Source organism: Eleutherodactylus coqui, chromosome 3 (genome assembly GCF_035609145.1).
Source record: "Eleutherodactylus coqui strain aEleCoq1 chromosome 3, aEleCoq1.hap1, whole genome shotgun sequence".
NCBI classification, from domain to species: domain Eukaryota; kingdom Metazoa; phylum Chordata; class Amphibia; order Anura; family Eleutherodactylidae; genus Eleutherodactylus; species Eleutherodactylus coqui.
Genome location: NC_089839.1, coordinates 219,120,720 through 219,133,201, shown reverse-complemented (window position 1 = coordinate 219,133,201; position 12,482 = coordinate 219,120,720). Strand labels below are relative to the sequence as shown.

Sequence of the window (12,482 nt, the reverse complement as noted above, 5' to 3'; positions counted from 1 at the left end):
GTAATTGTCAATCGCACAATTCGCTGATATGTTGTATTTCATCATCACAATTGGAATAATCAGAATTTGTTAGAGAATTACCATTTAGGTGATTTCCTCATATTTTTGTCATCAGTCTCCAAAGCTGAACCTGCAATTCCAGCCAGAGGCGTAACTTGAAGCTCCTGGGCCCCAATGCAAACCTGTAACGGGGCCCCCAACTATAATGCTTTATTCATAGTACTGGGCTCCCTATATGGAGAAGAGAGGCCTTATGGGCCCTCTAAGGGTCCTGGTCCCGAGTGCAACCGCATCCCCTGCATCCTCTATAGTTACACCCGATTCCAGCTTATTAGACCACACAGACTGTTTGTTGGTAGAGGCCTGGCCATTGGAAGGGGTCACATACTTTTGCCTTGTTTGTTATGAAGAACCATGTGTAACAGAATGTTCTTCCATCAAAGATCAGGGAACTTAGCATTTGCTAATTGGCTGCTGGAGATAATCCAATAATCGGTTTAATGTTCGCAGCATATATTTACAGGATCAGCCGGAGGAGGCGCAGAACACCTGATGTAAAGTGCATGAAGCAGAGTGAGTATCAGCGGAGGAGGGAACAATATTACTGACTATGGAAAAAAATGAAACCTGTCATATTCTTTCTACATGAGGATCTGTGGCTTCAAAATGGCGCCTGAGGTCATGTGACCACTCCTGATCAGTATCCCAGATATTCGCTGGTGATTGATCATAGTGTCTGCTGCCCCATGGATTCTCTAGGAATTATCTTCTATTGGATGTAGCAGCTCTGGGGATATCCTGGAGAGAGCAATGGTAGAGCCATGGAGAGAGACGGTAGGATGGGTCTGGTGTAACGTCATTCGATGAGTTAGTTCTTACTTAAGAGGATGGAGTGTACAGAGTAATGTGTAATTATGTGTAATATAATATACCGTAACACAATATAATTTCTTATATTTCAGATTAATAGAATATAATATGTAGAATAAAGTTATATAAGGTAGTGTAATACCATCTAATTTATTATAAAGTAAGATATTCTGCAATGTAATATACAATATATCAAATAATATAAAAATAGCATAGTATAATACAATATAATGCAGTGTAAAATAATGCAATCTACCAGAATACAATATCACATCATAGAACATAATATGTAATATAATGTCCAATAATATAATACAATTTAGTAAACCTAATGTAAATAGTAGGATATAATGGAACGTAATTTTATGTAATATAATCCAAGGTATTATAATATACCGCAATAGAGAATTGTCTATAATGCTAAAAAAATTCTAATATAATGCTGCACAATATATTACATTATGTAGCATAATATAATCCGATATTAACCTTAATGTGATATATCATAAAATGTACTGTAATGTAATACAATGTGACATAATGTAATGTAATATTATATAATGTAGTTTAATAAAATGTACTATAATGTAGTATCATATAGCATACTATAATATACAATATAATGTAATATATCATATAATGTAGTTTAATCTAATACAATATGATACAATGTAACATCAAACAACATACTATAATGCAATATAATATTATGTAACACATAACAAAGTATTGTTATATAGCACAACATGATATAATGTAATAAAGTATTATAAAATGTGCTATTATATAATACAATATGCTATAATATAATATCATCTCATGTAGCATAATTTAATAAGCTAGAGGAGCCAGCACTCTGTCTGCAGCAAGTACAAGAGTAAGATCCCAATCCAATATAACTCGGCACTCCTCTAGATTTCCACTTTTGTGTTCATCGAATTTCTATTGGAGTGAAGACTTTTCTGTAATGTTAACTAATCTAATGGCTCACTTACACGGGCTTATGGGGGCTGCGTAATATTTACGGTTTTCTTTGTATTAGGCATTTGAGAAAGTAATACTCAGCCCACATACACCCTTGAGCCCTAAGACAACATGATATAATGTTATATAATATACATAGGGCTATATCCGTCAGATGGAAATACATATATGGGAGATACAACTGTCCTGCAGGTGACTTATATGGGACTTTTCACAAAGGTAAATTCTGCACCAAAATCCACAAGCTACCTGCCTACAATTCTGCATCAAAATCTGCAGTTCGACCTGCAGCTGTGGATTTGGCTGCGGCCTGTGGAGTAATTCCGTCCCATGTGAAAGGTCCCTTATAGAGTCAAGGTATTATTAGAGAGGTAATTAAAGGGACGGTGCAGCTTATAGCAGATTCCTGTTATCCAAATATTTCTCTTCTGAGCAGGAACAATTGAGATGTTAAGAGAGCGCAGCAGTGGCGCATTCCACGCAGTTATGGTACCGGAAATAATAAGATATTCTGGTGGGCAAATCATAAAGCCATAAACCCACTAATCCCTTATATGTTTAGTCTAATGCATACGTTTTAGCACCCCTAGAAAGAGGTGAAGACAAACCCTACAAAGAAGAGACGTGTGGATACTGGAATCCTCCCTGACCTTTTATTTGTTGTATTTCTCATGGTAGTAGACAGGAGTCATACATTTTGGCATGTGAAAAAGTTTAGGCGCCCTGAGCTTATTTTTCTTCTGCTTCCTTGCAGAATGTTTCCAGATCAGAGATATTTTTGGTCGTCTTCCATGTTGCAGGTTTGAGATCCAGGACCGTAGCTGCTCACAAGAGCCAACATTTAGTTTCAGACTGCCGATTGTAACTTGTGCTACCGTTCTGTTGTAAGTTTGGCTAATAGTGAATTCTATAGTATAGTATGGCATAATATAATACAGTATAGTACAGCATGGTATATGGTAGTACAGTACAGAAGAGTGTAGTAAATTAGAACCCCAATTCCAGAAAAGTTGGGCCGCTGTGTAAAATGTAAATAAATAGAAAGAAAAACAGAATGCAATGATTTGGACATTTCATCTAATTATATTTTATTCCCAATAGAACAGATGTAAGAAGGCAAAGGGCAGATACTGTTTAATTTAATTTAGAAATTGATGGCAGCAGCACATCTCAAAAAAGTTGGAACAGAGGTTAGAAAAAGCCTGGAAAAGTAAATGTCTCTAATGAAAAACAACTTTACAGTCAATTTTCTACTGAGTGACATGACTGTGTATGAAAAGAGCATGTTAGAGAGGCAGAGTCTCTCCAAAGCAAAGATAGTCAGAGAGTCACCAATCTATTAAAAATTGCAACTAAAACTTATAGAACAATATCAGAAAAATGTTCCTGAATGTAAAATTGCGAAGACTTTGAATATCTCAGCACCTACAGTACATAATAGCATCAAAAGCTTCAGAAAATCTGGAGGAATTCATACTATAAGGGACAAGGTCGACAGTCAATATTGGATGTTCGTGCTCTACGGGCCCTCAGGCGTCACTGCATTATAAAGGTGCCTACTAGAGATGAGCGAACGTACTCGTTTCGAGTAATTACTCGAACGAGTACCGCTATTGTCGAGTACTTCAGTACTCGGGTGAAAAGATTCGGGGGGCGCCGGGGGAGGGTACCAGCGGGAAACAGGGGGGAGCCCTCTCTCTTTCCCTCTCCACCCCACTGCCCGCTGCAACCCCCCACTCAGCCACGGCGCCGCCCGAATCTTTTCACCCGAGTACGGAAGTACTCGAAAATCGCTGTACTCGGGCGAAAAGGGGGCGTGGCCGAGTATGCTCGCTCATCTCTAGTGCCTACCCACTAGCAGTTTTTTTCCGCTGCAAATTTGCTGCGTTTTTTTTTTCCAATTGTCAATGGGACTTTCTAATGCGACGCAGTGCAACTTGCGTTTTTGGTGCATTGCGTTTTTAACATTAGAAAGTCCCATTGACAATTGGAAAAAAATACCGCTGTAAATTCGAAGCAGAAAAAAAATGCTAGTGGGTAGTCACCCTAAACAGGCATTATTCTATAATTCAGATCACTGCATGGGCTCAGGAATACTTCCAGAAATCATTGTCTGTGAACACAGTTCGCCATGCAATCCACAAATGCAAGTTAATGCTGTATCGTGTGAAGAAGAAGTCACATATCAACACAATCCAGAAACACCAGCGTCTTCTCTGGGCCAAAGCTCATTTAAAAAAGACTGAATCAAGATGAAGAACTGCTCTGTGGTCAGATGAACCAAAATTTGAACTGCTTTTTGGAAACCATGGACTCTGTGTCCTGCAAACTTAAGAGGAGAGGGACCATCCAGCTTGTTATCAGCATACAGTTCAAATGCCTACATCTTTGTTGGCATGGGGTTGCATTAGTGCCTGCTGCATGGGCAGCTTAACCATCTTGAAAGGCGCTATCAATGCTGAGCGGTACATAGAGGGTATAGAACAATATATGCTCCAGCCAGACAACGTCTCTTTCAGGGAAGACCTTGTATATTTCAGCAAGATTATACTAAACCACATACTGCATCCATCACAACAGCATGGCTTCACAGAAGAAGAGTCCGGGGGCTGAACCGGCCGCCTGCAGTCCAGACCTTTCACCAATAGGAAACATTTGGTGTATTATGAAATGAAAAATGCAGCAGAGACGACCCGGGACCGCTGAGCAGCTGGAATCCTACATCAGACATGAATAGGACATCATTCCTCCCCCAGAACTCCAGCAGTTGGCCTCCTCAATTCCCAGAAGACATGTCATTGGACCAACTTTTGTGAGATGTGTTGCTGCCATTAATTTCTAAATGGGTAAATTTTTTTTAGATGAAATAGAAAAAAATGTCTCCCTCCCCTTCTGATAGGTGTTTTGTGTTCATCTGTGAATGAAATATGGTTAGATGAGATTTCCAAATCATTGCATTCTTTTATAATTTAGACTTTAAACAAGATACAGTACAATATAGTGTAGTATAGTACAATATAGTATAGTACTGTATGATATACAATAGTACAGTATAATATATATTGGTCTCTGCACATGTTACTTGATTCCATATTGTACACAATGTAATACATTCTGGCTGTGCATACGAGGCAGGAAGAATGATGATGGTGACAGTGAACTCTGCCCTCCATTATCCCGCACTGCTGCTGGGTACAATCAGCGGTGACACAAGAGCTTAAGATTATCCTGCAAAGTCCAAAAGCCTCTTGACCGCTGATCCGGGGAATAATAAGATCTGGCAAAGTCATGACCATTATCCTGAGTGGCAATTACTGAAGAGCGGCTCATGCCTTCCTGATGTACCTAATCCTATAATGTGTGAAATGTTGCCAAACAGGTGTATCTAAGTCTATAGTGTGATACTCTCTTCTGTTGCATTTAGGGCGGTTTCAGAAAGCTATATGCACAACTACAGTCGTTGCTACAGAGTGCAGTTGTGCATTAATAGTTTTTTTTTCCCTTCTCGGGCTTTCAATCTCTGCGCCATAGCTTCCAGTTCATCAACCTTATTGGTCAGACTTCTAGCATTAGTCACCACACAGTTTAGAAGGTTTGGGTTATTTTTTATATTAATTGTATCCCTGTTATCTGTTCTGCCAGTTCTAACTGTACTTTCCCCTCCTGCCGCTCCACCCGCATGTTCAGCGATGTGATGCAGTTTTCTTGCAAATCACAACACACTCTCAGTAAAAATTGCAATTTCAAGTGCAATATTGGTCTGAGTTTCTTGGACTGATCTTGTGCTCCGCCGTGTGAATGCACCCTGAGAGACATTAAGAACATGCAACTTTTTTAAAAATCACAAAATGTGCCGTGATCCATCTCCAGCAGCTGGGTGGTTTTCAAAGTGGGGCCCATTATAAGTTTTTGCGTGCTTGGCCTTGCGTGTTTGCAAGCATTTTCGTCTTTTTGTTGCAAGTGCATGCACAGCATATTTGTGCACGCAAAAAGACCCGCAATCATTCTCCCATTGTTTTCAATGGGCAATTAAATTTAATAAGTTAGATATGGGCTATTTTTGTAAGTATGCTGCATTTTTTTCACATGCGCAAAATGGGCACAGAAAATATGCACAGGCATGAACCCATGGGTTCTATTCACTGTGTATTACTCAAGCTAATTACGACTAATATCACTGGAGATGAGTGGGCAGAAATCCTGTGGCAACACCTGGTGTTCAGTAGGAAAAATGCAGCCTGGGTATACCTGTAACGTCAGTGGTTGATGCTGCAAGCCAGGAGCGCCACCTGGTGGCAGTTTATATTTCCTCCCCGTGCTTCTGTCTGATTCCTCCTACAAAACAAAATCTACCACTGTACTTGACCCAATGTGTGTGAGATCAGATGGCGATATTGTGAGTCGATGGATAATGTGAGTGAGCGTCATGGGAAATGGTGAAAATATGAATAATTGTGCACCTCACTTAAAATCTGATCAGGTATACAAGGCTGTATTCACAGGGAGAAGCGAGATGTGGGTCACTGAAAATCTGCTATACATCACACTTGTTGGCCAGATTTAATGCCATGTACATGCATGTAAATGGTTTTTTTTAAAAATTTTAAACAAAAAGGGGAAAGTATGCATAAAAGTCTTTTTTATGCTTATATATAATCTGTATATACAGACCTTTTTTGTCCCTGTAGGGGACTTGAACCTGCAATGCTATGATCACTCTGATAATACACTGCAGTATTTCTGTACTGTAATACCTTATCGCTTATCATAGCGATTGACTGGCATCCAGTGTCCACATATCGGAGGACCGATAACTTCACAGAGGGAGCGCCTTCCTTCTGTGAATCTTTCACATGCTGCAATCAACATTGATTGTGGCATGTAAGGGGTTAACAACCTGCATTGGTGTTCTCACTTATCCCTGATGTCTGTCACAGCTGGCTCCGGCCGCGGATCGCGTGGGTTCAGCTTCTGAGCCTGTACAATCCATAGGACTCAAGCTTACATCCTTTCATGGGAACAGCTTCCCAGCCAAGACGTAAACTTACATCCTAGGGCAGGAAGGGGTTAATGAGCGAGTCCCATCCGTAAAAAGGATCAGAATAGTGTATATATGATGAGTTTTTTCATGCAGTCTGTGTAGAATAATTTGGGTCCATATGCGATTTGCATAGAGCCTTTTTTTTTTTAATGGATTCCACACGGATGAAAAAAACGCCAGAACACAGAATGCAGGGAGTATAAAGGGGCCACACGGACGCTAATAGTGGGTGGAGTTTTCCTTTATGCGGGCGCACAGTCTACTATCATTAGGCGCTAATGACAAAATGGTCATAAGGGTGATAGACACGTGAGCCTGCAGTGACCTCACTGACCGCTATCAGGATACAATGTAGAGGGCTTCACCATAAGTAACTGTACGTTCCATCTTCATAGCTTCCTGAGAACAGAGAACGACACGGACAGATATGAACTCCAGTTCACCAGCAGCCAGCGCCTTGGCACCCGCAAACAATAATAGTACCACCGGGCCCACCACACCTCGCAAGGGGCCCCCCAAATTCAAGCAGAGACAGACCCGTCAATTCAAGAGCAAACCACCGAAGAAGGGCGTTAAAGGGTAAGTCCATGTGTCACATGTCAGGGAAGGAAATCTGGGAATGGAATATCTGAAGGTCCAGTGTGATGACTCCCTGTCCCCAGTTGTTGTGGAACTACAACTCCCAGCATTCCCGATAAGTGTTAGGGCCAATTCACAATGGCGTTATTTCCATCTAGCTGTTCCGTTGTGGGAGCAGCTGAATGGAAAGAAAACGATAATTAAAAGCGGAAGCAAACGGACAGCATTTTCCATTGACAGAAATGTTTTTGTTTTTTTAAATGGAAATGTTGCTCTCCGTTTTTTGTTAGTCCATGCTTTTGCTTCAATTTAAAAAACGGAATGGCGACAGAAAAGTGACAAACGGATTGAAATAGAAGGTCTTTAACTTCAATGCTGAAGCATTTCCTCTCCGCCTAGCTGATGCCACAATGGAATAGCTAGACGGAAACAAAAAACATCAGTGTTAACCGACTCTTCCTCAGGCCGCCATCACATTGCTGCTTCCCCGAAGTGATGGGAGGCGGTTTAGACATAAAACCACCTTGTATCCACAGAGTGTGATATCGGGCTATGATTCGCGGCCGGATATCGCACTTGTCCGTGTGAAGTTAGCCTTTTGGCAGTGATTATAACTGTGTTGGAGACACTTCTGAGCCGGGGTCTAACATCATCCCCTAATATCTTGCACTGTCCATAAGGTTATGCAAATTTAGTCTAGAATGTTCCCTTAACTATGACTGCCTTTAAGGGGTGGGGTTTGAGTATTTGGTATGGGAAAATATTTGTTCTGGATATAAAAGCCGCACACCTGTACAGACAATGAGGGGAGTAGTAATGGAGCCCCCTTTCATCCTCATGTGATCTACCATGATGTCACATCTATCACTGATCTCGGTATGATTTTACTTTTATCTCACAGGTTCGGAGATGATATTCCTGGGATGGAAGGACTTGGAACAGGTAAGGAACCTTGTACATCACTTATAGATATGGCAGTCCTAGACCAGAGGGTAACCATGGTGGAGGTGCACCCGGTCACTGCTCCGGGATCCATACAATCCCATCACTCCGCCTATGCGACACTGTAGAGCGATTCCCATTGTAGCTTTATATCTGAAGATTGTGAGTTCTGCCAATCATTATATAATAGAGGGGAGGGGTCCACATTGCTGTCTCACAGGATACTTGTGGGTTGTCATGTGGCTGTCTCTACTTCTTGAGGCCGCAGAGTGTTAAGGAAGCAGAATGCAGTCCTAAGCGCTTACTCTCGAACTGAAGGTTGTGGGTTCCATGCCTGGTGGTTCAGGTAGCTGTCTTAAGGTTGACTCAGCCTTCCATCTTCCTGAGGTTGGTAAAATGAATACCCATTTTGCTGGGGGGTAAAAGATGGCAATGGCAAACCACCCTGCAAAAACAGTCTGCCTAGGGGTCAGTCATTACTTGGTGCTTACACCAGGGAGAAGCAGGTGGGTGGTAGGTGATGGCGCAGTACATTTTTTTCAAAAATAAGTTTACTTAACAAAATCTGATGGAAACGCGTCAGAAAACGGACATATTTTTTGCTGTGTTACGGTCAATGCCCTAATGTTCCAAATTTTTTATATTTTTGTAAGAAAGATACCTTTCAATGGCTTGTTCTACCATTGGCTGAGCTAGATTTTCCCCTTGGTTTTACTAGTCTACATGCGGTTGCACGAATGCGTCCGTACTCTGTCCTTTTGGTATCAAGGTAGTTGGTGAGCTGGAATTTCTTTTGTAATACAGGCCTTCTCTAATCATTGCCCGATGCCTTCATCACTATCTCTGGCCTGACCCCTCAAAGCTCGTAGGAGCTACGTCCCTTCCTCTCAAGACACCCGATGTTGTACACATCATTAGCACTAGGGTCTCTTTCGTGATACGTATGGCTCTATCCCAACGTCATATACGACTCCATGTATTTTCTTCTCACCAGGTGCCATACTGCCCTAATATAACTGTCATCATGAATAGTTTACATGGCATACACAATGCTTCATAGCCACATAACAATCACCCTAAAAGGCATTGTACTGAACTAACTGGCACCATACTTGCTCGTGTCAACACTCTCCATAGGTCCATGATCCCCACACACTATGCACTGTGTGGTCCTTCACCACAGTGGTCACCCCACTGCTCTGGCCCGTCCTTCATCTTCAGCCCCCAGTCATCAGGTCTTCTCTGTCCTCAGGCTCTTTGATTGGCAGCTCCCCTGTCATAGAGCTGTGGCCTGCTGCACAGACCTTCCACCATGGTCTCCACCACTTCACAAATCCCTACTGCTCTCCCTGTGCTGTGTCCCTCTATGCTGCATCACAGCACACTTTCCTCCATTGTGATGTAGTTTCGGACTTTTTATATGGCGCCTTCGAAGTTTCTTGCCAGTTGGGGAGATGGGCAGGACTTAGCCCCCTTCACTATCCTACTAAGGGCTCCTCTTCACAGCGGTAACACACTAGTCATGTCACTGCTGACATCGCTTGGGAGGCCAAGCCTTCTTCACACAGCGATGTAGTGCTTAATTTTCTGGTGCCTTCGCCTCTTTTCTCTCAAAGGGCCATGTCATTGTCAGATGAAGGGGCCTCTACACGGCGCTAGCAGCGTCTCTCATATCTCCACCGCTCTCCTGCCAGCCACATCTCAGAACAGAGTGGAGGTGGAACTAAGTGACTGGCATCAGAGCCACTGGACCTAGCGGCTGGGAGCTGCTACAATGTATATGGGAGAGCGGAGCATCACTCACCCTCTACATTGGTGCAGAACACACAAGAGACAGGATATGGAGGCATGAAGGGGGGTCAGATAAGAGCCTCTGTATACAGGTGTGTGAGTAAAGACTCCTGTGTGGCCTCCAAAATCAATATCTGTGTCTATAGTAATAAAAGGGAAGAGCAGTGCTGCAGCACAAACTGCAGCTTTTAATGGTGAATTCCTGGTTAGAGGAATAGCATAAAAGTTTTATTATATGAGTGGACAGAAAATGTTCTATAAATGTCATCTTCTTTTCTGCAGACATCACCGTCATCTGCCCCTGGGAAGCCTTCAGCCATCTGGAGTTACACGAACTGGCACAGTTTGGCATCATCTAAGACTTCTTCTCACAGTGTTGGTTATTACGTTCAGATTTATGAAGTGACGACAAGCAGGAAATTTTAAGTGATATCTGCTATTAAACCAACGACACCAGCGCAACCAACTAAACTGGCGTAAGCAAGTGCGGCCACCCCATGTGCCCGTATCATCTAGACAAAGGTTCAGTCCTCAAGATGAATAATAAATTGTTACCATGGTGATAATAGACAGCGATTCTCCTTCTGATGAACTGATCCACCCGTCATCGCTGATAACATTTATATTATATCGTGTACATGCAGTAGCCGCCATCTTGCTTGTTCTAGAAATGTTTCCTTTTTGGTATAGGTCAAGTAGTTTTTGCATGAAGAACAGAGAATATGCAGCATGTAGCGCTATTAGTGATGCGGCAGAGATGATACTTTGTAATAAAGATAATAAATCACTATCTGTAGAGTTATTTACAAATAGTAGTAAGTAAAGTGATACATTGTATCAGGTTCTGGAACTGTCATCCTCTTCATTACTGGCTGTGACTGATGGAAACTCATCCTGTTGGTCACTGCCAATAATGAGGATGAGATACAATTTGATTACGCTGTTTTTGCTCCTCTCTGCTCCCCCCAGTGGTCACATGTGACATCATCTCTGATTGGTGTCATCTACTTTCTCTTTTCCATTCAGCCCAGACAGCCATTAAGATTTCCTACATCCACGACTTGTTTCTGCACATTTTCCATCCTGCCACTACCCCCATGCCCCTCAGTGTCTCACACAGTAAAAGTGCCCCCTCTTGTGCCCCACAAAGTAATACTGCTTGCACACAGTAATAATTCACCCATATTGACCACCACAAGAAATGTACCCTCACACTGTAATAACACTTATTTAGGCTCCACATAGAAATAATTATTTTCTGAGTTTTCTGCAAAGTAATAATGCCCATTTTGTGCTCCAGAAAAGTAATAATACCCCACAATGCTCACAAAGTAATAGTGGTCTCTTTGTGGCCCTTAAAGGGGAAGTCTGAGTTCTTTGTTTTTTTCAAATTCCTTCTCCTTATGTATAAAAATGATACCAACCATATACTCTCCTCTCCCAGCAGCCTGCAGCAGCTCCATTCTCTCCGCTAGGACTGTGTTCATAGGCTGCAGTCGGCCTTTTTATGGGATGTCATAGCCTGTTGCAGCCAATCACAGATGTCAGCGCTTGAACACTGAAGTGTATGATTGGCTGCAGTAGCAGCCTTTCACACTGGACAGAATTAGTCTGTGTGGACATTTCTGCATCACAATATTTTCCCCATGGGGGCGTGAATTCCACACCTATTAAAATCTGCGCATCTCTAATTCAAAACCACAAGATCAAATTTTGCAGCAAAAAAAAAGCTTTCTGCTGCGGGATTAAGGACGTCTTGGGGAATTGTTGTTGCGGATTTGTAACATACAGGGGACGGAATTCTGCAATTAAAGCCGGCATAAAGAAAACTAGAAATTTTGCTAGACATTCTGCACCCACATCTGTGCTGTGCCGTTCGGACAATTCTGTTCCATATAAAAGGTCCTTCGGTACGGAGTGAAACTGCATTCTGCAATGGAATACCCACAGCATGAATATTCACTGCATATTTGTACACAAGGGCAGGAGAAATCAATTGGTCCTTCTCGCCTTTTCGTTTACGCCTATGAAAAACATAGTTGATATGTGCGCCAAAAAAAGGAAAACAAAATAGGCACGAATACGCACAAATGCATGTAGTGAAAATGCGATGTGTTTTACAGGTTGTTTAAGCATTCGCTTCGGTGAATGAGACCTAGAGCATGGAATCTGAAGGGGAATATAAGCTTTACTTGGTGGCTGCTCAGCTATACAGTCAATTGACAGAATCAACAGTATATTCACTTGAACTTGACACATAGTTTAGAACAGTGGT

The 12,482-nt window shown here is 42.0% G+C and overlaps 1 protein-coding gene across 5 annotated transcripts in view; it reads left to right on the top strand.

Moving 5' to 3' along the window:
• Window positions 1-10,982, top strand: part of PDE6H (phosphodiesterase 6H) — a 52,781-nt gene extending 41,799 nt beyond the window's left edge. For 3 of the 5 annotated variants that reach the window (XM_066594675.1, XM_066594676.1, XM_066594678.1), the window contains 5 exons: window positions 524-573; window positions 2,609-2,738; window positions 7,291-7,474; window positions 8,376-8,416; window positions 10,490-10,982. In XM_066594675.1, coding sequence (XP_066450772.1) covers window positions 7,323-7,474; window positions 8,376-8,416; window positions 10,490-10,566 — 270 coding nt within the window. In that variant the 5' untranslated portion in view covers window positions 524-573; window positions 2,609-2,738; window positions 7,291-7,322 and the 3' untranslated portion in view covers window positions 10,567-10,982. The remainder of the gene's footprint in view (window positions 1-523; window positions 574-2,608; window positions 2,739-7,290; window positions 7,475-8,375; window positions 8,417-10,489) is intronic. The other 2 variants (XM_066594677.1, XM_066594679.1) reach the window with 2 other exon arrangements.
• Window positions 10,983-12,482: the final 1,500 nt, after the last annotated feature.